The sequence below is a fragment of the Narcine bancroftii genome, chromosome 10 (assembly GCF_036971445.1).
Source record: "Narcine bancroftii isolate sNarBan1 chromosome 10, sNarBan1.hap1, whole genome shotgun sequence".
NCBI classification, from domain to species: Eukaryota; Metazoa; Chordata; class Chondrichthyes; order Torpediniformes; family Narcinidae; genus Narcine; species Narcine bancroftii.
The window spans coordinates 73,094,182-73,119,213 of NC_091478.1; the positions used below are offsets into that span (position 1 = coordinate 73,094,182).

The 25,032-nt window shown below is 41.6% G+C and overlaps 1 protein-coding gene across 2 annotated transcripts in view; it reads right to left on the bottom strand.

The window, feature by feature from the left end:
• Window positions 1-754: 754 nt before the first annotated feature.
• The window catches only part of LOC138743962 (uncharacterized), a 38,146-nt gene continuing 13,868 nt past the window's right edge, over window positions 755-25,032 (bottom strand). For both annotated transcript variants that reach the window (XM_069899517.1, XM_069899516.1), the window contains exons 2-6: window positions 23,844-23,951; window positions 23,262-23,401; window positions 19,711-19,807; window positions 4,558-4,682; window positions 755-1,813 (exon numbers count right to left, since the gene is read on the bottom strand). In XM_069899517.1, coding sequence (XP_069755618.1) covers window positions 1,637-1,813; window positions 4,558-4,682; window positions 19,711-19,807; window positions 23,262-23,401; window positions 23,844-23,951 — 647 coding nt within the window. In that variant the 3' untranslated portion in view covers window positions 755-1,636. The remainder of the gene's footprint in view (window positions 1,814-4,557; window positions 4,683-19,710; window positions 19,808-23,261; window positions 23,402-23,843; window positions 23,952-25,032) is intronic.

Consider the following 25,032-nt stretch of genomic DNA (forward strand, 5'->3'; position numbering starts at 1 on the left):
TTTCAGATGGAAGGGCTCCCATGTTTATGACACCCTTGTCTTTCTAGCTGATAGAAGTGTTGGTGGGAGGATTTGAATCCCTGAACAAAAGTGGCCATTAATGCAATTTTTTTTCTATCAAAACATAGCCCTGGTATCAAATCTGCATTAGGTTTCATCTTGTTGGACTGGTTTCCTCTTCCTTTGAGTGACACGGTTAACATAGTGGTTAGATCAACACTTACAGAGCCAGCGGTTGGGACCAGGGTTCAAATCCCGTGCTGTCTGTAAGTTTGTATGTTCTTCCCATGTCTGTGTGGGTTTTTCCCAGGGGCTCCACTTTCCTCCTACCCTTCAAAACGTACTGGGGTTAAAGGGCATTTCAGTGTAATTGGATGTTTGATGTGCGTAATATTTTTGTGATTCCCATGTGCAATGTGGCAACCACCACAATTGCTTCCAAAAATTATGACATGCTCGAGTGGCCACTTTGGGTCCTGAGGCGTGCAGACTGTTCCCACCTTTCATCCCTCGTTCTTCACAGAAAATGCTGGTACCAATTCCAGGTTTCTTGCCTCTGAGTAACACGAGGCTTTTGAGGAAGATGCATTTTTGGGGATTTCCCATTAATTAACATAATGTGCGGACCAAAGAAATTAATGACTTTTAACGATCATGAAACTGTATATTAGGCACTTTAAACATGTCAAGGTGTTCACATGTACACAGAGCATGTGTTATTTGAAGTCAACAGTAACAAAAACAAGTTCTTCAATTAGCTTTTAGAACAAACATTAATTTTATTAAATCATGCAAAAAAATTGACAGATATCAATTTACAATAAGAAATTCACATTAGAAATATTTTTAAGATACCAGACTACTGTTGGATTAGTTATTTATAACCCATAATAAAAATTGAATATTGGTTAAAATGGCCAATGAGAATAAATATCACTTCCTCGTTCTTGACAAAAAGTAGACATTACTTCATTTGACAAGAGGCAATATTCAACAAAATTGAATTGTTCATACATTTGAAATTGCGACACCTGTAACTACCAGCTCTTGCACCCCTCCTTTCACCTGATATCAATACGAAGAAAGCCAATCAGATACAAAAAAAATTCCAAAGAGTGGCAAGAATGTGGGAGCTCCTGCCTCAGGGAGTGGTCAAAGAGATGTGCACAGTTTCTTTGAAGGAGAGGCTGCCCAAGAATAAGTCGCAGCAGATCTGAAATGCATTGCCAGGGTTGGTGGTGGAGGCTGGTAGAACAGGGGCATTTGAAAAGACTCTTCGACCGGCACATGAATGTAGGAAAAATAAAAAGTTATGGATGTGAGGGAGGGAAGATTTAGTTTGCTGAATAGGTTTATGTAGGTTGGCACAACATCATTGTACTGCGCTGTAAAGTTCCATGTTCTAAATGAGAAGGGGATAGAAGGTCATTGATAAATGCGGGGAGAAAGTGTTTGAATGGCTTGTTCTAAATCCAGGAGGCTCGAAACTTAATCAGTTTTAGTGCGTGGATCAGCAGAGACAGACACAACACTAGTTCTACAGCAAAGTACACACCACCGTAGTGAAAAGGACTTAAAAATTGAAATAAATTATACATGCAGTAGAGAATGCTGACTTGGTACAGGGACATTCCTTTCAGATTTTCCCTTCCACTATCAAAGCTTTGAGTTCAGCTGGGGTATTCACACAAAACACATAATGAGAAACAGATGACTTCTCCAAAATCGTGCCAATTGCTTCACCAACATCCAAGTGATTGACAAAACCTGCTGCTATCCGATCTGGGGTTGCTACACCCATGTTCAGCTTCACCTGTCAGAGAGAAGAAGAATTTGCACCATACTGAGGTTACAAGTAAATGGAAATGTAATTTCATGATAACAGAGAAAGGCGACTTCTAATTACTTGTGAGAATTGTGAATAGGTCTATACAGTAAAATACAGTAAAACCTCTGCTACCTGGCACCTATGGGATTGGTAGATGCCAAATAAGTGTATGTTCTGGTTGCTTGAATGAGTCTTACAATGCCTAACAAATACAACTGCATTAAGAAAAAACAGCTTAAAAGAAAAAAAATGATACTGCTTACATTGAAGAAGATTCACTTGCATGAATGTATAAACCTTAAAACATTTTACTTTATTTTCCAGTCACATTCTTTGAAAACATTTAACTATCACTGCAGCTTCCTCCCCTTCCCAAAGCCGCCTGAAAAACGAACAATTATATTATAGACAACAAACCCTTCCCCCTCTCCCAAGTTTGAAGATAAAACCTCTGACTGGTACTAAGCAGGGATAAGGAGATTCTGGGTGTTTTCATGCTGAGCCTATGCTTCGAGGCCTGCTGCAGAGGCAGATAAAAATTTTAAACTTACCTGTTTAAGGTGCAGCCCTAGAAGATTGCTCCAGTGCTGCTTCTATGCAGAGCGGTGCCTCGTTCAGAGCTGCTGTAGTGGGGTGATTGTTGCTGTGGTGCAACCCATCATAAATAAGCAGCAGAGCTATGGCAGTCTTCCCTACCCATAATCCCCCACACAGCTGGAACTGCTCTGCGTTTCCCAGAATGGTTCCAGCTGCGTGGGGGGATTATGGGTGAGTTGCTCTGCTGTGTATTAAGCTGCTGCCAGTGACGAGCAGTCCTGAAGGCCAATGCGGCCTGGTGAGGTGCCGGAGTAGCCAGCAGGGCTATCGCAGCCCACATCAGCCGCCCCCTGACGGCCCCTGCCTGAGGGGGTCATGAAGGGAGAGGGATGAATGAGATGGATCACAGGCTGACGATGTCACCGCAACATCATCAGCCTGCATTCAGTGGCAGTACATTTATGCAGGGTGGTGGAGCGCAGCGCTCTGCCGCTGACCCTTCCCCCAAAAGGGATTGCAGTCGGTGCGTTGGAGCGCATTCATGGAGGTAAGTCTCCTGATGTAAGGGCAGAGAATCTCTGCCTTTACACTCGGGTGTTTTGATTGTATTAACCAAATCACCCCAACAGCGAGCGGCATCAACCATCTCTTCATCCTGTGCGACACCATTGCTGTTTCACACAACTTTATTCAAACAGCTGCAACAAGCAAAGCACGACCAATGCACTTGACTCTATGAGTATTTGCTCCTGTCTTCACTAAAGGGTTATGTGTTACTTCAGAAAACATTTACTTTTACAATTTTGAACTTAAGTATTTTTACCTATTATTTTATTCTTATTTATTTTAATTTTCTAAAATTTATTCTGTTTGATTTTTTTTTGCTTGAGGCTGTTGGTTACTTTAATTCTGGATACCAGGGGTTTTACTGTACATTTGTTTTTTTTTAAAGAGCAGCCATTCAGTTCTTGGCATTTAAATGTTTGCACCAGATTCAGGAAGAGGAATGACACTGCAAATATCCACATTTCAGGCTTACAGTTCAAAATCTACATGAAATCAATGATACATAACCCTCTATAGATATTGAGAGACTACTTTATGAATAAGAAATTAGACAAAACCTAATGATCAAATATGCTATCTTTTGTGATTAAAAGTGGTCAAAAATGTGTGTGGGTAATAGCAGTGCTACTTCTGGTGTAGACTCACTGGAAGGGGTAGCAGGTATTGGAACTGGGATGCAAGCAGGTGCTGAAGGATTCCTGACCATGTCGGAGGTTCAGATCTGGAATTGGCTGCAGAAGCACTGGAGATGAATCTACAGACACTCAGTGACTCAGGGGTGGGGTGGGGTGGGGGGGGGTGGAGGGGGGTGGGGGGGGTGGAGGGGGAGGACTCTCCTCTGCTTCTCATTCTCTGACTAAGAAGCGCTTCAGGCAATTTCTACCGATAGCAAATCTGTCTACTTTACAGCAGACTAAAGCAATTTCATGTAATATGACACTGTTTTATTACGTGACAATAAATTGAATCTTGATATTGAATCTTGCATTCTGATGCAGTGAGATAATAGGAGAAGATCACTTACAATATAAGGAAGAATTATGAACTATTTGTTAAAATATGGAAACCATATTTGAATTATTTTGGCACCCAGTTTGTAATTCCCCCTACTTGCAAAGGAAGATGGCCCAGACAGTGTGTGTGTGTGTGATTTTGTTGTGAAGAAAAATAGTTAATTGATTCTGTATTAATAGAAGTTTATTGATCGCTTCATCAATTGTATAGGGTGAGAGGTAAGGAGATGGGATTAACACATACTCTGTGAATATATCCACACACAAAAGTTGATTTACTTATGGTTTGTTGAGACTCGATCTAGTATATCTATCTATACACACACACACTAGATAGATACACTAGATAGAGCATAATTTGATTTGCTTATGGTTTGTTGAGTCTTTAAAAATCAAAAATCTAAAATGCAAAATGCAAAATGCAAAATTAGAGAATTCAAGAAACAGATTTCATTTCTCATTTAAATTACAGTGAAAGGTATCAAATTATTCATCCTCAAAGCAGTGTGTAAAGCAGCTATTTTGCTGTGAATATAATGCTTGGAAAGTTTTTTTATTTATTTCTTTTCCAGTGGCAATTCAATAATGTGTTTTTTTGGTTGAAATCAGTACCTCATTCAGCTTGCACAAGACATCGGGGTACTCCTCTCGCACAACCTGGCAGAATGCCAGAGCTCCTGCAGCTCCGAGGGTCAAGAAGCCAGTCCCAGGCATCAGCAGGCGCTCCCCTGCACCACCTGTGGATGTGGGAGAAGCAACAGGGGGGCAAGAGTTAAACCAAGATGCTGCATTTCATTTTTCTCCTGTGGTCACATTCATGAGCCCTGGAGCCCATCCACTGGAGGCATTTCATTGATTCTTTACATGCCATATTATTAACCCTCCCTGGCTGATCAAATTAAATATGAATTCAAATCAGGACCAGAATTTATTGTCATCAAAGTATCACAAAAATCAATGTTCTACAGCAGTGTTACAGATGCAAAATTGCTATAAATTACATTAAAAAAAGAGAGTACAGAGAGAAAGTGGGGTAGAGTCCGTGGTTCATTATCCATTCAGAAATCTGATGGCAGAGGGGTGTTCATCCTGTACCACCTTCATGATGGGAACAGAGTAAAAGGGACATGGCTTGGGTTGTGAGAGTCCTTGAGGATAGAGGTTGCGTTCTTGAGACACCGCCTCATGTTGATGTCTTTGATAGGGTGAAGACTGGTGCCCGTGATGTCTCTGGGCAAGTTCATAACTCTGTAATCTTTTCCTATCCTGCACATTGACACCTTCGTACCAGACAGTGATGCAACCAGTCCACAAAATCAATAGAATAATCAAGACTACACAGCAACGAGCAGGAGTCACGTGATGCAGTAGTGGCCGGACGGTGAACTCCAGCCCTCTCCAGAAAAGTTGGAAAAAACAAAGGAAAACACAAAGGCACAGAAATAAAAGTTAAAGAAAAGTGAGTATAAAGGTGGAAAGAAGATGGCGACAAAAAAAGAAAAATCAAAAACAACGGTAAGAAGAGAGGAATAGAAGACAACGGAGGAAGAAGGAGAATGCCTTACCTGTTCGAAGAGGCCCGCTGTGGAGAGAGAAACCCGCTTCCTCAGGTCGGTAGAAATTGGACTACAAAAATGGCTCGCTGAGCCGAGTAAAAGTGCGCAACCGCGCATGAAAAAAAACACACCGACGGGAGGGGGGACCAGCTGGGGAGTCGATCTGCAACGACAGCTGCAGAACACCTGCAGCAAGAAGAGAACACAGAAGACAATGGAAACAAGAAAGAAGAGAAGAAAAGGGCAACAAAGAAACAACAGATGGCCAACCCAGAGGAAGAAGAAGAGGAAGAGTACAGTGAAATAGAAGAAGGGAAAGGCAAGATAAAGGATATACTTTCTCTTGTTAAAGGATACATGGAGTCATTTAAAGAATGGCAGACACAGGAATTTAATGATTTAAGAAGAAGAATAAACAACAGAAGAGAAAATGAACAAAATAGATATGACCTTAACAGAAATGGGAAAGAAAATGGACAAGATGGAAGAGCGGGCAGTAGCAGCAGAAATGGAGGTAGAAGACTTAAAAAAGAAATTGGAGGAATCTAATAAAAAAACTAAAGAGACACAAGAACTGTTAGCTCAAAAAATAGATATAATGGAAAATTATAACAGAAGAAATAACATAAAGATAGTGGGCCTTAAGGAAGATGAAGAAGGCAAGAATATGAGGGAGTTTATAAAAGATTGGATCCCTAGGATCCTAGGATGTCCAGAACTACAGCAAGAAATGGAAATAGAAAGGGCACATAGAGCATTGGCCTTTAAACCACAACCACAACAAAAACCAAGATCTATTTTAGTAAAATTCCTAAGATACACTACAAGAGAAAAGGTACTGGAGAAGACAATGGAAAAAGTAAGAGAGGGCAACAAACCACTGGAGTATAAAGGGCAAAAAATCTTCATTTATCCAGATATAAGTCTTGAACTCCAAAAGAAGAGAAAGGAGTTCAATACAGCAAAGGCGATTTTATGGAAGAAAGGGTATAAATTTATACTAAAGCATCCAGCGGTATTGAAAATATTTATCCCAGGAAAACAAAACAGACTATTCTCGGATCCAGAAGAAGCACGAAAATTTGCAGAACAACTACAAAATAGACGGAGAGATGAAGACGTGTAATGAGAGTAAAAATGATCACGATTGATATGTATGTGGGTAAAGAGGTATAAGAGTGTATAGGTATAATGTGCATACGTGAATGTATCGGTACTTAGAGGAAAATATAGATAGTATAGACAAGAAATAACAAGGGAAGGTAATGGAATAGAGAGAATAAGGAGGGAATTAAAAGAGTGACCTTTGTTACATATGAAAAGTGAAATCTTTTCTGGGGGGGGCTGGGTGGGGGGGAATAGCGGTCACTGCAAAATCAGTTGACGCTTGCGAGTGAATTCGCAAACCCAAATGGAGAGGGGAGATGTGGTTGTCCGACAAGGGATAAAGGACAACTCAGGAGGGGAAGGGGAGATTGGGGCTAAAGAAGTTATAAATAGGAGAATGAGGCAAATGTTTGATGTTTTAGGAATGTTGTCTTATAAAGGGTTTAAAATAAGGAAACAGAAATGGAAAAGGAGGAAAGGTAATGATGGAAAAACGGAAAGGGAAGATAAACAAAGTATAAAATGGCTACGTTGAACTATATGACTTTAAATATTAATGGAATACATAACCAAATTAAAAGGAAGAAACTGCTAAATTTACTGAAAAAAGAAAAAATTGATATAGCATTTGTCCAAGAAACACACTTAACTGAATTGGAGCACAAGAAATTAAAGAGAGATTGGGTAGGACATGTAACAGCAGCATCGTATAATTCAAAAGCAAGAGGAGTGGCTATATTAATTAGTAAAAATGTGCCATTTAAAATAGAAGAGGAAATAATAGATCCAGCAGGGAGATATGTAATGATAAAATGTCAGATATATTCGGAGTTTTGGAATCTACTTAATGTATATTCACCTAACGAAGAAGATCAAAAGTTTATGCAAGATATCTTTTTGAAGGTAGCTAATACGCAAGGGAACATACTAATAGGAGGGGATTTCAACCTGAATTTGGATTCAAATATGGATAAAACTGGGAAAAAAATTAACAGAAAGAACAAAGTAACCAAATTTATAATTAAATCAATGCAAGAAATGCAACTTTTGGATATATGGAGGAAACAAAACCCAAAAGAAAAGGAATATTCATATTACTCAGCTAGACATAAAACATTCTCAAGAATAGACCTATTTTTGTTATCAGCTAGTATGCAAGATAGAGTAAGAAAAACAGAATATAAAGCTAGAACACTATCGGACCATTCACCCTTAATATTGACAGTAATGCTAGAGGACATCCCTCCAAGAATGTATAGATGGAGATTAAACCCCATGCTACTTAAAAGGCAGGATTTTAGAGAATTTATTGAAAAACAATTAAAAATCTATTTTGAAATAAATACGAATCAGTGGAAGATAAGTTTATACTATGGGATGCAATGAAAGCATTCATTAGAGGGCAAATAATAAGTTATGTAACCAAGATGAAGAAGGACTATAATCAGGAAACAGAGCAGTTGGAAAGGGAAATAGTAAATATAGAAAAAGAATTAGCAATGAAGGAAGATACAACCAAAAGAAGAGAATTGGTGGATAAAAAAATAAAATATGAAACATTACAAACATATAAGGTAGAGAAGAATATAATGAAGACAAAACAGAAATATTATGAACTGGGTGAAAAAACGCACAAAATCCTAGCATGGCAGCTTAAGACAGAACAAGCTAAGAAAATGGTATTGGCATCAAGGAAAAAAGACAAACAAATTACATATAATCCAAAAGAAATTAAGGAAAACTTTAGAGAATTCTATGAACAATTATACCGAAGGGAAAACGAAGGGAAAGAAGGGAAAATAGATGAATTTTTGACTAAAATTGAACTACCAAAACTACAAATAGAGGAACAAAATAAATTAACAGAACCATTTGGAACAGTAGAAATACAAGAGATAATAAAAAAATTACCAAATAATAAGACACCAGGAGAGGATGGACTCCCAATAGAATTCTACAAAACATTTAAAGACTTATTAATTCCGCCCCTCCTGGATGTAATCAACCAGATTGATGAAACACAAAGCTTACCAGATTCATGTAAAACAGCAATAATTACAGTAATACTATAACAAGGGAAAGATCCACTCTCACCAGCGTCATATAGACCAATATCTTTACTAAACACAGATTATAAGATAATAGCTAAACTATTAGCAAACAGATTAGCAGAGCAGGTACCGAAAATGGTAAATTTAGACCAAACTGGATTTATCAAAAAAAGACGAACAGACAATATTTGTAAATTTATTAACTTAATTCATGCAGTAGAAGGAAATAAAGCACCTGCAGTAGCAGTTGCTTTAGACACAGAGAAGGCCTTCGACAGAGTAGAATGGAATTATTTGTTCAAAGTATTGCAAAAATTCAGTTTACCGGAGAAGTATATTAATTGGATTAAAGCATTATATAAGGGACCGTTAGCGAAAGTGACAGTAAATGGACATGTATCAAAACAATTTAACTTAAGCAGGTCAACGCGGCAGGGATGCCCACTATCACCTTTATTGTTTGCGTTAGCTATAGAACCACTAGCAGAATTGATAAGAATAAATAATAATATAAAAGGAATAAAAATAAAAGACAAGGAATATAAAATCAGTCTATTTGCGGATGATGTTATAGTGTACTTAACAGAACCAGAACTATCAATAAAAGAATTATATGAGAAATTGAAGGAATATGGAGAAGTGTCGGGCTACAAGATAAACGTAAATAAAAGTGAAGCAATGCCTATGAATAATGCGGATTTCTCAAAATTTAAGAAGGAATCTCCATTTAGATGGCAAATGCAGGCAATAAGATACCTAGGTGTACAAATAAACAAAAATCTCGGCCAATTATACAAACTCAATTATTATCCACTAATGAAAAAATTACAGGACGATTTAGAGCATTGGAAAGATCTACCACTAACACTAATAGGAAGGATAAACTGTATTAAAATGAACATTTTTCCAAGGATATTATACTTATTTCAGCCATTGCCAATACAACTGACAGAAAAATTCTTCAAAGAGTTAAAGAAAATAATAAGGAAATTTTTATGGAGAGGAGGGAAATCGAGGATAGCACTGGATAAATTAACAGAACGGTATAAACAAGGAGGCTTACAATTGCCAAACTTTAAAAATTATTATAGAGCCGCACAATTAAGATACCTATCAGATTTTTATCAAACAAGGGAAAAACCAGACTGGACGAGATTAGAATTAGATAAAATAGGGGAAAAGATACCTGAACACATATTATATAAATGGGATGAAAAATTGGTACAACATAGAACTTCTCCAGTATTACATCATCTCCTCAATATTTGGAAGAAGATTCATGTAGAAAGAAATAAAACAAATTATCAATTACCAAAACTAATATTGATGCAAAATAAGTTACTCCCTTTTACAATAGATAACCTTTCCTTTAGAGAATGGGAAAAAAAAGGGAATAAAAGAATAGAGAATTGTTTTTCAGGAAGTAGATTCTTATCCTTTGAACAAATGAGAGATAAGTACAATATAACTGGAGATACAGCGCTGGCATATTACCTACTGAGATCCTACTTGAAAGATAAATTAGGAAGCAATTTGAGTTTGCCAGAGGGAAGTAACCTTGAATATGTGATTACAGATACAATGTTAATCAAAAGATTTATAACAAATATGTATATTAAACTGCAAGAAAAAGAGAATGAGGAAACAAATGGTAAAACTAAACAAAAATGGGAACAAGATTTAAATATAAAGATAAAAAAGGAAACATGGGAGAAATTATGTTCTGGAACGATGAGAAATACAATAAATACGAGGCTACGTATGATACAATATAACTGGCTACACAGACTATACATTACACCTCAAAAGTTAAATCAATGGGACCCAAGAGTATCTGATAGATGTTTTCGATGTAAAAAAGAAATGGGAACAACAATTCATGCAATCTGGACGTGTGAGAAAGTAGAAAAATTTTGGGAAGATCTCAATCAGATATTAAATAAAATAACAGAAAACAATATACCAAAGAATCCAGAGATCTTTCTCCTAAGTAACATTAAAAATAAAGAATTTGGAATTGATTTGGAGGATGCACAAAAAAGATTTGTTAAGATAGCCCTAGCCGTAGCAAAAAAATGTATTATGTCAACCTGGAAATTGGAAGATAATCTGAAAATACAACAATGGTATATAGAAATGAATAAATGTATTCCATTAGAAAAAATTACATATAGTTTAAGAAATAATATTGAAATATTCAAACAAATATGGGAGCCTTACATTAAATACAATAGCAAAAACCTACCGGGGACAATCATTACCTAAGTTGATGGAAGGAAAAGGAAAGAAAAGAATGGACTCAGTAGAATTTCTGGTGTATTTTTGTTGAATGACAACATTATCTGACTGGTTTAATGTAACCTAGATTGTATACCTAAAATGGATGGGGGGGGGTGGGTGGCTTGGGAGGAGGGAGGGGGGGGGAGAAAAAGTCACTGTATATGTGTGAAAAAGAAAAAGTGTGTAGCATGGCTAATGTGATTTATGGTGTGAAAAATTAAAAATTAAAAAAAAAAAGACTACACAGCAACCAAATGGTCTGGTGATGATTATTTTAGATGTCATGTGATTACTTCCCCTCTCGTAGCCAAGTCAGATCCAGTCTAAGCCTAGTACAGGCAGCACGTCAGTGATTATAAAAAAAATAACCACTGCATATTTTCTCAGTAGCCAAAGCAAGGTTTTGAACCACCTTTGTCCAGATAAGGGATCAAATATGCATCCTGGCCCTTGCACTGTGCAGTCTGTGCGGCAGGACAGCGCAAAATCAATCGGTGATATGATGGCTCAGTAGGTAGTGCCTCTGTCACCTTGCCTGACCTTGGGTCCTGCCAGTCCTGCACACTTTCTCCCACTGGGTGCTCCCACATCCCAAAGACTCGTAAGTGAACGAGGTTAATTGGCCTGTGCAAATTACCCCTCCTGTGCAGAACCTGGTGGGAGTAGACAGAAATGCAAGGTGGATGGAATTCATGTTGGATTGGTGTAAATGAGTGGTTGATGGTTGGAATGGGTTCATTGTCAGAACCAATGATTGAAAATTAATAGAAATAATCAAGTCTAATGAAGGTCTGCTATATCAATTCTGGCCTCTGGCATATTCCAAAATTGTTGCTCCTGCCAACATGCCAAAGCACAGAGCTCTTGAATTCACACCCCCAAACTTCTTAATGTTTCCATTAAGATGATAGAAGTAGAAGAAGACAAAATGAACTGACCCAGTGTGTAAAGGTAGATGACACAATTTTCTTGTTTATTTTCATTGTGTGATGACATTGTTTAATGGGTTTAATGTTTCACATAGGTTGAACGTTGAGTGGGTGGGCAGGGGGTGAAGGAGGAAGGGGGAAAAAAGGGAGAAAATGACAGTGTATATTCAAGAGGGAAATGTTTGTGTATATTTTGATCAATATGGTTCATAGTGTGAAAAAAAATTAAAAAATGCACTGGGTTTCTTTTGTTATCAAGTTTTTAAACATCCACAATAACGGGACTGCTCTTTGGCCCTGGGGCCAGCTCATGTCATACAAGTGGTTGTAGAGCAAAGGATCAGTGGTGTCCACTTCCCTGTCACTGCTGCACTATCGGGGGTCCGCCTGGTCTCGGGACACTTGCACTGGTTTTCAGCGGTCAGTGAGGGCGACCTGCCGAGTGAATCTGCTCCAGGTTAAACCTGGTATGAGGCAGCACCTCCCATTCAAATGAAAGGGAGAAATCAGCCGCCAGGTAAAGGAAACCTAATGTTATTGCAGTTCTTCAATTTAAATTTGGCGTACAGTGCAGTAACAGGCCCTTCCGGCCCAAGACCCCGTGTGACCCAAATACATCAACCAACCTACAACTTCCATATGCCTGAAGGGTGGGAAGGAAACCAGAGCACCAGGGAAAACCCATCCAGACACGGGGAGAACGTACGACCTCCCTACAGACAGCACCGGGTTGCTTGCTGTGGATTGGCATTGTACTAACCACTACGCTAACTGTGTCACCCGCTGTTTCAATGTTTTAAGTTGATCTTTAGTCTTTTTTTTCCCCCTCGCTGTGCCAAATATATATTATTTAGAAAATGAGAGAAGGAGGAAAGTCTATAGGAGCCAGAAGGGGCAAGTTTGTTTGTAAGCAGAGTTGTAGTGCCTGGATGGTGCCTTACCAGGGATGGTGGTGGAGACAAACATCAGGGGCACTTAAGAGACTCAGACAGGAACGTGGATAAAAAAAATTGAGGGTTACAGGGTAGGGAAGGGCTTAATCTTGTTTTGGTAGGAATAGCAGTTGGCACAACATCGAAGGCGAAAGGGCCTGTGCTGTAGTGTTCTATATTCTATGTGCCCAACTGTTCGAACCACCATAAATGTTAATTTGTGAAGGTCAGCATTCTCAACTATCGAAATGACAGCCGTGGTGCCTGCAGATGTGCCTCAAATGCATTGGCCGAGTGCAGCATCTGCCTGCTCTTCGAGAGACCCAGCACTACACAAGCAGGTGGTGGAATCCAGGCTGTCAATTATAGACTATGCTAGGGTTCCCTCTGCCACACACAGAATTGCCCAGGGACAGCCAGTCAGTGAAGTCTGCCCAATGGAGCAATCACCAACATTTCTCCTGAAGTAACCAATTATTTTTTGAGATTTTCCTCAAAGCTTCTGTAAAGTGCTTTGAGGCTTTTTTTTTTGCCAAAAGGAGTGATATAAATGAAGCTATTATAATAAAAAATGATGCCCGATATATCTAATGGATTTAAAAATCTATTTTTCTAGAAATTCTTGCTGTCAACATTTGACTAGATATCCTGCAAAACAAATGGTGATATTGATCAAAAGGGACATTTGAAATCTTGCTGAAGTATCTTATACCCAGTAATAGGACCCGTTTTGATCCCAACAGAACCTCATTGAGCTTTGGGCATCCCCAACACCTTGCAGGCCAGCACTCAAGGAAGCAGGTCAGTCAACCAACACCAGGAGGACACGAGTGGTGGAGAGATGGTGACTGCCAAAGAGGGGGAGAAGGCTCTCACATTCACTCAGAGTCGGTGAGGTGCAGGTCGGAGGATGGCATTGTAGGTCAGTAAGGAGGAGGGAAAGATGAAGGTCCATGTGACACAGCACCATGCTTGATGTGAGGTCACCGAACGCTGCTTTACCTCCATAGATGCTGCTTTACCCATAGAATTCAGTTTATTTATTTTCTCCAAATGTAGTCTCAAGCGTCCGCATCACAAGAGTCTGGCAACATGTGGCCACATCCCTCCCAGGACTTGGAATTTCCACACGATACAACAAGAAAGTTTACTTCCCCACAGGGTGATCTGCGCACCACCATTTACGAATGTGAAGTGGAGAATTTGCAGGTTAAGATATCTCATCCTCTGTTCTGATCTTAACACTCATCAGAAGTAGCAAGCCATTTAAAGAATAAAAGTAATGATTTATTTATCAACGTGTTCTGATTTGGATGCAGGGAGTTTCTTAATCACCACATGTCTGTCCTAACAATTAGAGGGTGGGATGACCATGAGGGAAACCCTCGTCCTAATGTCAAGGATGCTTCCATCTTCCACTCAGGTGGTGACTGCTGAGCAGGGATCTTCCCCAGGTAGCCACCTACTTCCTCCTGTTCTTGCTACTCCTCCTCCAGCTACAGTTTGCAGAACTGAGCCACATATAGTACACGAGGTCTCCATCTCTGCTTGTGGTGTATTACAGGACACCCACTGACTGGGGCTGCAGCAAAATCACCTCTTGAACAAAGCAATGGCTTGATCCACAAAAATCCTGGTTCCTTCATGAGTCTTCCCCTGTCTGCATTTAGCTGCTGTTCAAGGAGGGACTGATCTGAATCAATATTACCCCTTTCCATTCTATGAAGTAATGAGTCACTCAAAACATCCAACAGTGTGGACCCTCGGTTATGCTGGCTTCCTGAGAAACTTAACTGCTGTGCCTTAGCAGGAAGGATTTCCATTCCCTGAATGGGCAGGTCTAGGTTCATTAAGGGAACCTTTATGGGCATAAACAAGAAAGCCTGAAGATGCTGTGATTGTAGTTTACACAAAGATGCTAGAAAACTCAGCAAGTCATATTTATCCCTCTCTATTCAGATGGCTCCTCCTTCTTCCCTGTCCCCTTTCCTTCAGCTCTCCACCCCCTTCCTTCCCTTTTCAGAGATATCCCCTCCCCCTATCACTTCTCAGCATTTTTCTCATGTTCTGAGGCTGTCATCAATGAGATGGGACACATTCATTGCTGGACTTTCAGCCATGCTCTGAGTACTGGACTGCTCTCTCTGTGTAGATCATGGTTATGTGAATGCTCAACTTTCAAATCAAAACATTTCCAAGCAGCCTCAGAAGGTCTAAGGCATGACTCCCAATTTGATGGTCACTGTCACATCATTGAGATCACCCAGGTCACGTATCTATCATCTCCTGTGAGTTGATGAGGAAAGCTGGAATTGTAAACACTGTAGGATTTTTTCCATACTGGGGACTCTCCAACAGATGCCATTGACATCAACTTCTCTGGTTTCCATTTGGCCACTCCCCTGCCTCCCTCTCTTCCCCATCCCTCTGTCTCCTCTCCTCCAGCTCACCACTCCCTGCCCTCACCGCTCAGAGAGCCATCTCCTCCCCCAATCACTTCTCCGCTTCTTTTTCCCCCCCTTGTGACCTTTCACCCACACCCACCTATGGCCTCTTGCCTGTCCTCCTCCCACCTCTTTATTTGAGCATTTACCTGTTGTTTTGAAGGGCTCAGGCTGTTGACCTCCAGAATTTTTTATGTAAACTGCAATCATAGCATCTGCAAAACGTTCTTGTTTAAAAAAAAAATCAAACATTCCTTTTTCTCATAGCCATATTTCAAGAACAACTCTTTATGGAAAAAAAAACAGAAAAGGGTTGAAAACTCAGATTATTTTCCCTATTCAGATTGCCATCTACCATCCTTCCGATATGCAGATTTCCTGTCTCCAGTACTATTTATCTCATTGCATGAGAAGTAAGAGGAGTTAAGGCCAGAGCATTCTGTGGAATCTCCAAGAATTTTCCCACAACTTTAACTTTCCTGAATCATTCAGCCCAAAGAAGAACTCACCCATACCAGAGTTCTATCTGCCAGTCTCTGCTGCACATCTTGGCTAAACAAAATCAATTTTGGGGTAGGTACTGTGGTGGTTCACAGTAGGGGCAACTGCAGAGGGCAACCTCTGTACCTGCAGGAGTGTAAGGGGAACAGGACAACACCGGGCCGGCTGTCAATCAGTCGCCCTGAAGCCCCACCCGGTCAGGTATCAATCACCCTCCGGGATACAAGCCTCCGCCGGCCTCCCGAAGTTTCACTCAGAGTTACTGCAGCTACAGCCAGCCTGGCTCTGTGCAAGTCTTTGTGGATTAAAGCCTGTTGTACAGTCTTTACCTTGTGTGTGCCTGATTCTGGCTAACAGCGCAGCACAGGTACCTGGTGAAGAAGTCACTGATTAAGGATGTTAAATCAGAAATCTCTGACAATGAGCTTTTCCTCGATCATTATAACTCTAATTCAAGTTAAGAGGGGATCCACAAAGTCTAAACAACAGTGTCAGTACGTGGTTAATTCGTGTCTGAATTATCTTTTACTTCATCATAAATATTTTGGGAGATATTTTTTAAAGCAAGATTTGCGTGACTACCACCAAAGATTACATCTCCTGCAGCAAGCCAGGGATATCATGGTCATGGACTTCATACAATGTGGGAATGTAACAAACTGAATGTTAAATAATTGAGAGGAACAAGCAACTTATTTTTTGTCATTATAAGCAGAATTTCCACCACCACCCCCACCCCCCCCGCAAAAAGAAAAATATATTGGATGAATCACTTAAAATTGAAATGTTATTTCTGGGTATAAGGTAGTTATCAGTCATCTTACACAAGTGACTTTCCCTCCTGTCTGGTGGTCCTCCCAGCTAAGCAGTTGTACCAAAAGGTGGTGAACTCTTCAAGTGGTATCAGAAGTGATGGATCCCATCAGCCTGCTGTGGCCACTCATCCCACCACCTCAGAGAACAACACGTTAACTATAAAAAATACACTTTGCATGTTTCAACAAGTCAAGCAAATTCTGAATACATTTCTTAGTCATCAGAATTTCAAAGAGTATGTGAATAGTTTTCAGATTACTCCCTTCATTAATAGTGACCCTTCTCTCTGACCATTCAATTTCTCAATCATTATGTTTGCATTTTATCTGGTATAACTTGAGACAGGACACCATGTCTTTAAATGCAAAAAACAACTATTTTGTCCAGTTCCAGGTTTTGCAGAAAGCAGTTGACATATTAAAAAACCCACCTTATTTTGCGTCTGGGCACTCTCCAGCCAGATGACATTAATGTTGACTTCTCTGCTTTCTGCTAACCTGCTCGGCCTTTTTTCTCCCTTCTCTTTCCAGTTCTCCCCCCCCTCCCTCTGATCACTGCTGTCCCCTCACCTCCCCTCCTCTTCTCCATCAATCATCTCCTCCCTTTGCCCTCCCACTTTTTTCCACCCCCCCCATCCTTTCGTTCGGACGCCTGCCAACATTCTTCCATGCCTTGAAGGGCTCAGGTCCGAAGTATTGGTTATGTTTTTTTTTAAATCTTTGCTTCATAAAAGGACACTGTTTGACCAGCTGAGTTTCTCCAGCATTTTGTGTTTTTACATGATACATTTTCACCCTGTTAGATGGCACTGTAAAAGTCTCTAACATATTCAACCTGGAAGCAATACTTACAGACTAACAGTAAGTTAATCCAGCACATAATCACATAACCAGCACAAAGTACACTGGTAAAAATTGTTTAATTGACTACTTTTATGGGGCTTTTTACAATTGATGTTCTTTCTAATGACTAAACCAAGAAGACTGGAAGCTTGAGGCTTAATTTTCTAGGCTAACCTCAGTATTACACCACCCAGCATGGGCTGTGTTCTCAGAGCTGCCATCAGGAAAGAGGTATAGATGCCACAAGACTCGCACCACCAGGTTCAGGAACAGCTGCTACCCTAGACAAGCACCAAGATCAGCCGGAGCTGAACTCTCATATCCAATCCTGAAGGCTAAGCAAGGGTACACACAGAAGATACACAGACAGCTGTGCGACACTGGCGACATGAGGCACATAGAGCAAAGGATCATGACCATAGTATGTCACAAGTCAACCTTGTGAGTCAAGGAAAATGGCACCTCCCTTCCAGATAGACTGAACATCTATGTACAGTTTGATGAGAAGAGCAGGACAGTGATGAAGAAAGCTTTGTCTCCTGATGAATGGGCCCCCTGCATAGTCTCGTCCGACGTGAGGAGAACCCTATCCAAGGTGAACCCACACAAGTTGGTGGGACCAGACAACATTACTTGGTTGGTTACTGAAGACTGCACAGACCAATTCATGGAGGTCTTCACTGACATCCTCAACACCTCACTGCAGCAGTCCATTGTTCCTGCAAGTTTCAAGACAGCCACCATCATCCCATCGCCCAAGGCGGCAACATTAACAGGCCTCAGTGACTACCATCAGGTGGCACTGACCACCATTATGAAATGCTTTGAGCATCTGGTGATGGAACACATCAGGTACACCTCAGACACTGGAACCATTTCAATTCACCTGCAGATAGAACTCTTCCACTGATGATGCTATGGCCTAGTCTCTTCACTTCACCCTGGCCTACCTGAAGAATGATGCCTCAAACACCAGGCTGCTCTTCATTGATTTCAGCACAGCATTTAATATGATTATTGACCAGAGGCTGGTGGAGAAGCTCTCCTCACTAAAACTCAAGAGCCCTCTCTGTAACTGGATTCTGGACCTCCTAATGGAAAGGCCAGTCTGTTCAGGTGGGGTGGAGAATGTTGAGCACTGGCCACCTTAGGACTGTGTGATCAGCCTGTTCACACTACTGACCTACTACTACATCACCAGACATAGCTCTGACAATGTCATCAAGTTTGCAGGTGACACAACAATCGTCAGCCTCAACAACAACGATGAGTTGCACGACAGAGAAGAGGTGGAAAATCTCAAGAAATGGTGAGGGTAACAACCTGATTCTCAACGTGGACAAGACGAAGGAGATGATTGTGGATCAGGAACAACTACCCTCCACTACACATCAACAATTCTGTAGTAGAGAGAGAGGAGAGCACCAATTCCTTGGAGTTCACTTAACTAGCATCTTATCATGGACACTCAACATCTCCACACTTGTCAGGAAGGCACCACAGTGACTGCAATTGATGTAGGGTTAGTGAAAGTGGATGATTGATAGTTGATGTAGACTCAGTGTCCAGAGGACTAATTTCCATGCAGTAATTTTCAACCGACTTCTCTGACAAAATCATAGCAAGTTTATTTTTCGTAGTTTATTGACACAAAGATGCCCCATCGGGTTCTGGGGTGAGATCTCAAGCAGCAGTCTTCTCTCCTGAGGAATGAAGGACCCAGACTTTTCTTCAGCCAAATTTCCTCTATTTGAAGCATAGGCCTGTGGGAGGTTCAAGGGCTCCCGAACATACAAATGAATGGGTTTGTATATTCTGCTAAAATCTGACTTAACCAAATGCAAAGCAATCTCCTCCCATGTACTAAAACGCTAACCTATCGGCATTAAACTACACAATATTGTAGACCAATCAGAGACATGCCCCTCTCCCCTCAGTTTATTTTCCCGCCAGTTTCAGTGCAAGTCGCACGATTTTGGAGAAATCCAGGCTAGTGGAATTTTATCAGCTAGACTAGGTGGCCTGGTATCCCCATCACTGAATTTGGGTGTCTGTCCCATCCCAGCATAAGCATTAATCCATTGTATTAATGTATGCATATTTTTGTTAATTGATTAATGTATTAATAAACATTGAGAAGACCCTTACTGGCATAAAGCCACTCCATCAATGAAAACTGCATATTTCAATCAGTAACTAACAGAATGAACTACACAATTTGATGTTCAAAAGCAAAGGTAAAAATAATATACTTCCTGGAAATTATTTTTATTTGAAAAGAGCCACTGTCTATGGTGGTCAACTCACCAGTGATGAATGTATATGATCCTTGGGGGTTATCCTTTACCAGAGGAAAGAATGCCTTCCAGGACGTGAAAGAGCTTAGCACCAGTGTATTCAAAACCTAGAGCATACAATACTCGTGTTTAACACCATGAGCATCATAGAAGTTTTCCATGGTCTGAGACAATTAGTCAAAACCTTTAACATTTAAAATAAATCAACTGCACCTCATTTAACAAAGTATTTAACAAGGTCAAAAAAAACCTTCTGGCGAGATGTTGAGAATGTTTGAACTGATTCCTTACTCATTACAAAGTCTGCAAATCACAATTTAAGAGTTCTTGTGTGAAATCCTGAGCACGCCACTAAAATCCCCAAATTTATCCATGTATCTCGATGGGAGAACTTTCATCAGAGGGACTGTTGGAGTCCAAGGTGCCGCCCCTCCCCCGTCCCCGCCCCGCCCCCCCCCGCCCCCTCCCCCGTCCCTCCCCCCCTCCCCCGTCCCTCCCCCCTCCCCCGTCCCTCCCCCCCTCCCCCGTCCCTCCCCCCCTCCCCCGTCCCTCCCCCCCTCCCCCGTCTCTCCCCCCTCCCCCGTCTCTCCCCCCTCCCCCGTCTCTCCCCCCTCCCCCGTCTCTCCCCCCTCCCCCGTCTCTCCCCCCTCCCCCGTCTCTCCCCCCTCCCCCGTCTCTCCCCCCTCCCCCGTCTCTCCCCCTCCCCCGTCTCTCCCCCTCCCCCGTCTCTCCCCCCTCCCCCGTCTCCCCCCCCTCCCCCGTCTCTCCCCCCCTCCCCCGTCTCTCCCCCCCCTCCCCCGTCTCTCCCCCCCTCCCCCGTCTCTCCCCCCCTCCCCCGTCTCTCCCCCCCTCCCCCGTCTCTCTCAATTAGAAAGGGTCTATGAAAATTTTACCAAGTCCAAATGCAATCCAAGGAGAAAACTGATGCATTATCTGATTTTACAGTTACTAAAGATTAACAACAAAGGCAAGAGCAGCCAGTCGGTCAGTCGGTCGTGTAGACTTGTGTGGCAGCGGTGGCAAACAAGCATACTTCAAAAATAGCATGTGTTCAACATGCAGGTTCAAAGCAGTCTTGTATATAAATAAGGGCATGACTGATGTCAAGCCATCTGCAGAATTATACAAATTCACACTGATCCAGAATGAACTTCACGCAAACAAGACTACTTCAGATGGTGTAAAATTAGAACAATACAGATGGAGGAGCTCAACTCAACACTGGGACGGCACATGTAGTGAAGCAGTTAACGCAACGGTGTTACAGCGCCAGCCATTGGGACAGAGGTTCAAATCCTGCGCTGTCTGTAAGGAGTTTGTACGTGCTCTCCTCGTTGGCATGGGTTTTCCCCGGGGGCTTTGGTTTCTTCCCACTGTTCAAAATGTACTGGGGGTAGTAGGTTAATTGGGCGGCATTGGGCTGAAAAGGCCTGTTACTGTGCTGTATGTCTAAATTTAAATTTAGAACACACAGCATCCATGGCCAGAAATAAACAGCTTATGTTCTGGATCAGAACCCTTCATCAGGAAGGCCGAAAATTAGGCAAATGCCTGAAAAAGGAGATGGTGCGCAGGACTTCAGGTGATAGGTTGACATAGGTGGGAGGGGGAAGGAGCTAAGAGATGATGGAGGAGGGGCAGAGAGCTGAAAAAGACGAACTCTGATGGGGAAAGGGGTGGGGAGCTGGAGAAAGGAAGGTGTGGGCAATGGGCCAGAGAAAAGGAAGGGAAAGGAAAGGAGTCAGAGGGATGAGGGAAAGAGAGACTGGAGGGAAGGGGGCTGTTGGAAATATCGATGTTAAATGACATATGACCTCAACCTGGCAGTACGAGGCCATGGACAGACATGTCTGCAAGGTAACGGGGTGTGGAATTGAATAGAGGAGGTTGCATGAGGAGCACCGGATGCAGTAGATTACGTTCACAGATTTGCAAGCGAAGCGTTGCTTCACTTGGAAGGACTGTTTGTCACCCAAGGTATCCAAAATGTCAGCGTCAGTGCTTGGTAGCGGCCACGAAGAGTTGCAGCCTCTGGGTGATCAGTGGACCAGCACAGGGCACCGAAAACAAAAAACAAACCCTACCCACCCCCACTGAGCCCCATTGAGAAGGAGAAGCAGAAGAGACAACCTGACAGGACAGTGGCCACGGCAGCAGACTAATGAGGAGCTCAGTGGCTGAGGGTCCCACACATGCTGCAGATGACAGGCATGGACTGCGGGCTGCTGGTGAGTGGCTCATGGGAACCAGGTATCAGAGCCATGATTCAAGAGGGTGCTGGGGGCAAGAAGGGCTCCTGAAGAGCCCCGAATGCTGAAAGCTTCCTGATTGTGTCAGAGGTTTGGATCCGGAGCTTGGGTTCCACAGGAGTCTGTGCCGCAGCTGAGGCTGCAGGAGACACTCAGACTCTAAAGGGAGTCTCTTTTGCTTCTCTTTCTCCTGTTTTAAGGAGTGCTGGGCTCATGGTGACTCTTTGTTAGACTTACAATATGCTATATTTTTAAGGTATTAATGCATGACAATATAACGAACCTTGAAGGGCGAGATGCAAGTGCAAGGGTAGCACTCCTTACTTCAACTGTTTCATATAACTGTTAGGGTGACACAGTTTGTGTAGCAGTTAGTGCAACGCTGATACAGCACCAGCAATTGGGACTGGGGTTCGAATCCCACGCTATCTATAAGGAGTTTGTATGTTCTCCCCATGTCTAGGTGTGTTTTCCACAGGCGCATCAGCTTCCTCCCCACCTTTAAAGAAAACGTACCAGGGGTATAGGTCAATCAGTAGTGGTGTCACTGGGGTTGGTGTCACCACCACCACCCCTCATCCCCTGCCCAGAGATGTCTTCCCATACCAGTCATGTTTTTTGTACTAATGTTACCTGTAAATGGTAATTCCCTTATATCATTGAATGTAACAGCAATGGTAGTGAGATAAACAACTAGCAAAATTGCACCTTTAAATCACACTATCGTACGCACAGCGCATGCAGGCGAAACTGTGTGATTTGAAGCATCATTGAATTTCAGTAATAATGACATCTCTGACATTAGAAGGTTCAAAAAGTAAATTAGCACAGAATTTTAGTCTTGCAGGTATATTGATACATGCAAGCTGGGCTAACAAAAAAATGTTTGTTATTATAACTAACAGGGATATTTTTATTAAAAAATAATAAATTTCTGCTGAAACTCTGCCCAATTTTTAAAAAATATATAAATAGACAGTCATTTTGCTGTCGCCCCCTCTGATGCTGTCACCGGTATGGTCCGCACCCTTCCCCCCCCCCCCACCCGTGACACCAGTGTAATTGGGCGGCATGGGCTAATGGGCCAAACTGCCTGTTGCCATGCTGTATGTCTAAATTTTAAAAAATTAATTAATATAAAAACAAATATAAAGTCATGAGCCAATGGCTATAAATGTTTGTCTCTCAAATATCTATCAAAGTACTGATTAGGGTCCTTGAAGGACAGTTCAATCACAAGCAGTTAATCGTTTAAGACAAAGTCCAAAGGTATTCAACACCATGGGTTTGAAGTTGTAATTCTGCCACTTACCCGATTGAGCTCTTCCAGTGTTTGAGTGTGAGGAGGGCCACCCTGCCACCAGCTGAACCCAAGGGAAGATACAACATCTGTCACTTTCCCAACAGCCTTCAGCACTGCATTTTTAGCTGCTTCTGCGCCCTCTTCAGAACCTGCAACCATTTCAGGCAGTCAATTAGAACAACCAAAGTGATAATAATACACCACCCTGGAAGTCCGCCATCTCATTATTGAATGTTTCGTCCCATTTCTAAATGTTGAATTTTTTTAAAAATCAGACCTCTCCAAACTTCTGGTAAAAATCCAAGCAGTTAAAAGGTCAGGATGGTTTTTTTTTGTTGTTTATATTGATGACAGAGCTGTTTCCTCCATTGGGATTTCGATCTGGGATTATAAAGCTCAGAACCCGGCCTTGTTTGAGATCTAGTTGAGTCTTTCCCCACTCCTCAATCTTATCAGCATTTCAAATAAGAATCAAAACTGATCCACTGTCAGTCTCAAAGAACTTGTTTGCTTTTGGTTTTTGATACCAATTTTTCTCTCTCCAACAAATACAACGAAGAGGACCTTATTTTAATAGAAGGGATACCTTACCTACATCACCCACCAGTGTAAAAAGCTTGGATCTCGTAGCTGCTGGGACAAAATTTTTCAGTTTCTCTAATCTGGCTGCTTCTCTGGATGTGACTGCTACACGGAAGCCTAAAACAAAAAAAAAAACATCAAAATAAAAGGAATTGAACAACAGCGAATATGGGCAGCAAGGTTAGCACAATGGTTAAGGCAATGCTATCACAGTGCCAGACACCTGGGTTTGAATCTGACGCTGTCTGTAAGGAGTTTGTACGATCTCCCTGAATTTGTGTGGGTTTCCTCCAGTTTCCTCCCACCCTCCAAAACTTGCAGGAGTTGTAGGTTAATTGGGGTATTTAGGATTTAAAAAAAATATTTTATTTAAAGTTTTCCAGATTTGAACTCAATAGTTTACAACTTTGTCCTCTACAGTATTTACAAATCTGTGTCAATTACAACTTGTCCTTATCCAAACCATGCAAATTTTCTATCGTCCAAACCTAATACCCCTTCCCCTCTCTGCTTCCCTTGCTCCACCCCCTCAACATCTAGCACTTAAGACAAACAACCAAAAATGAACATTTAAGGCTTTAAAACATTCACAACATGGAAAAAGCTCACATTGGGGAAGTTATGGATCTGGCCCGGTCCTTCGGGCTGATTTTCCTTATTTTCCTTGACATTTCCTGGCTTGTTTGAGGCAGACCCCCCCCTGACCCCCAGAATTGGGGAGGGATGGGGGGCGAACTGGGACTAGAGGCAAACTTGTCCTTTTCACAACAGTGCTCCTATATTTGGGATTTATGGGTTTCTTACAATGCTGTATGTGTAAATTTAATAGCCTCAACAGTCATTTTAATGAGGCAAGAGATTTTGGAAGGGAATTGAATGAAGATGAATTACCCTAGTTTCACTTTCCAAGTGAGGGATTAAATTCTTCAAATAACATAGCAATGTTGCTGGTCAGTAGTGAGATACTTTGCGTTCTGCAAGTCATTTTTTACATTTTATTATAAGACTACCTGCCTGAAGAGGAATTTCCATCGAAAGATTTTGTGATGTTTCAAGCACGTGGAACATTTCTTTGTACACACAGGAGACAGGTAAACTGATGCACCATCAATTACACAAAGTTGCCGAAACGGAAGGCTTTTATTTGCAAGAGAAAGACAGCATCCCTGTGTTGGTCGCTCACACTGACCTAGAAGCA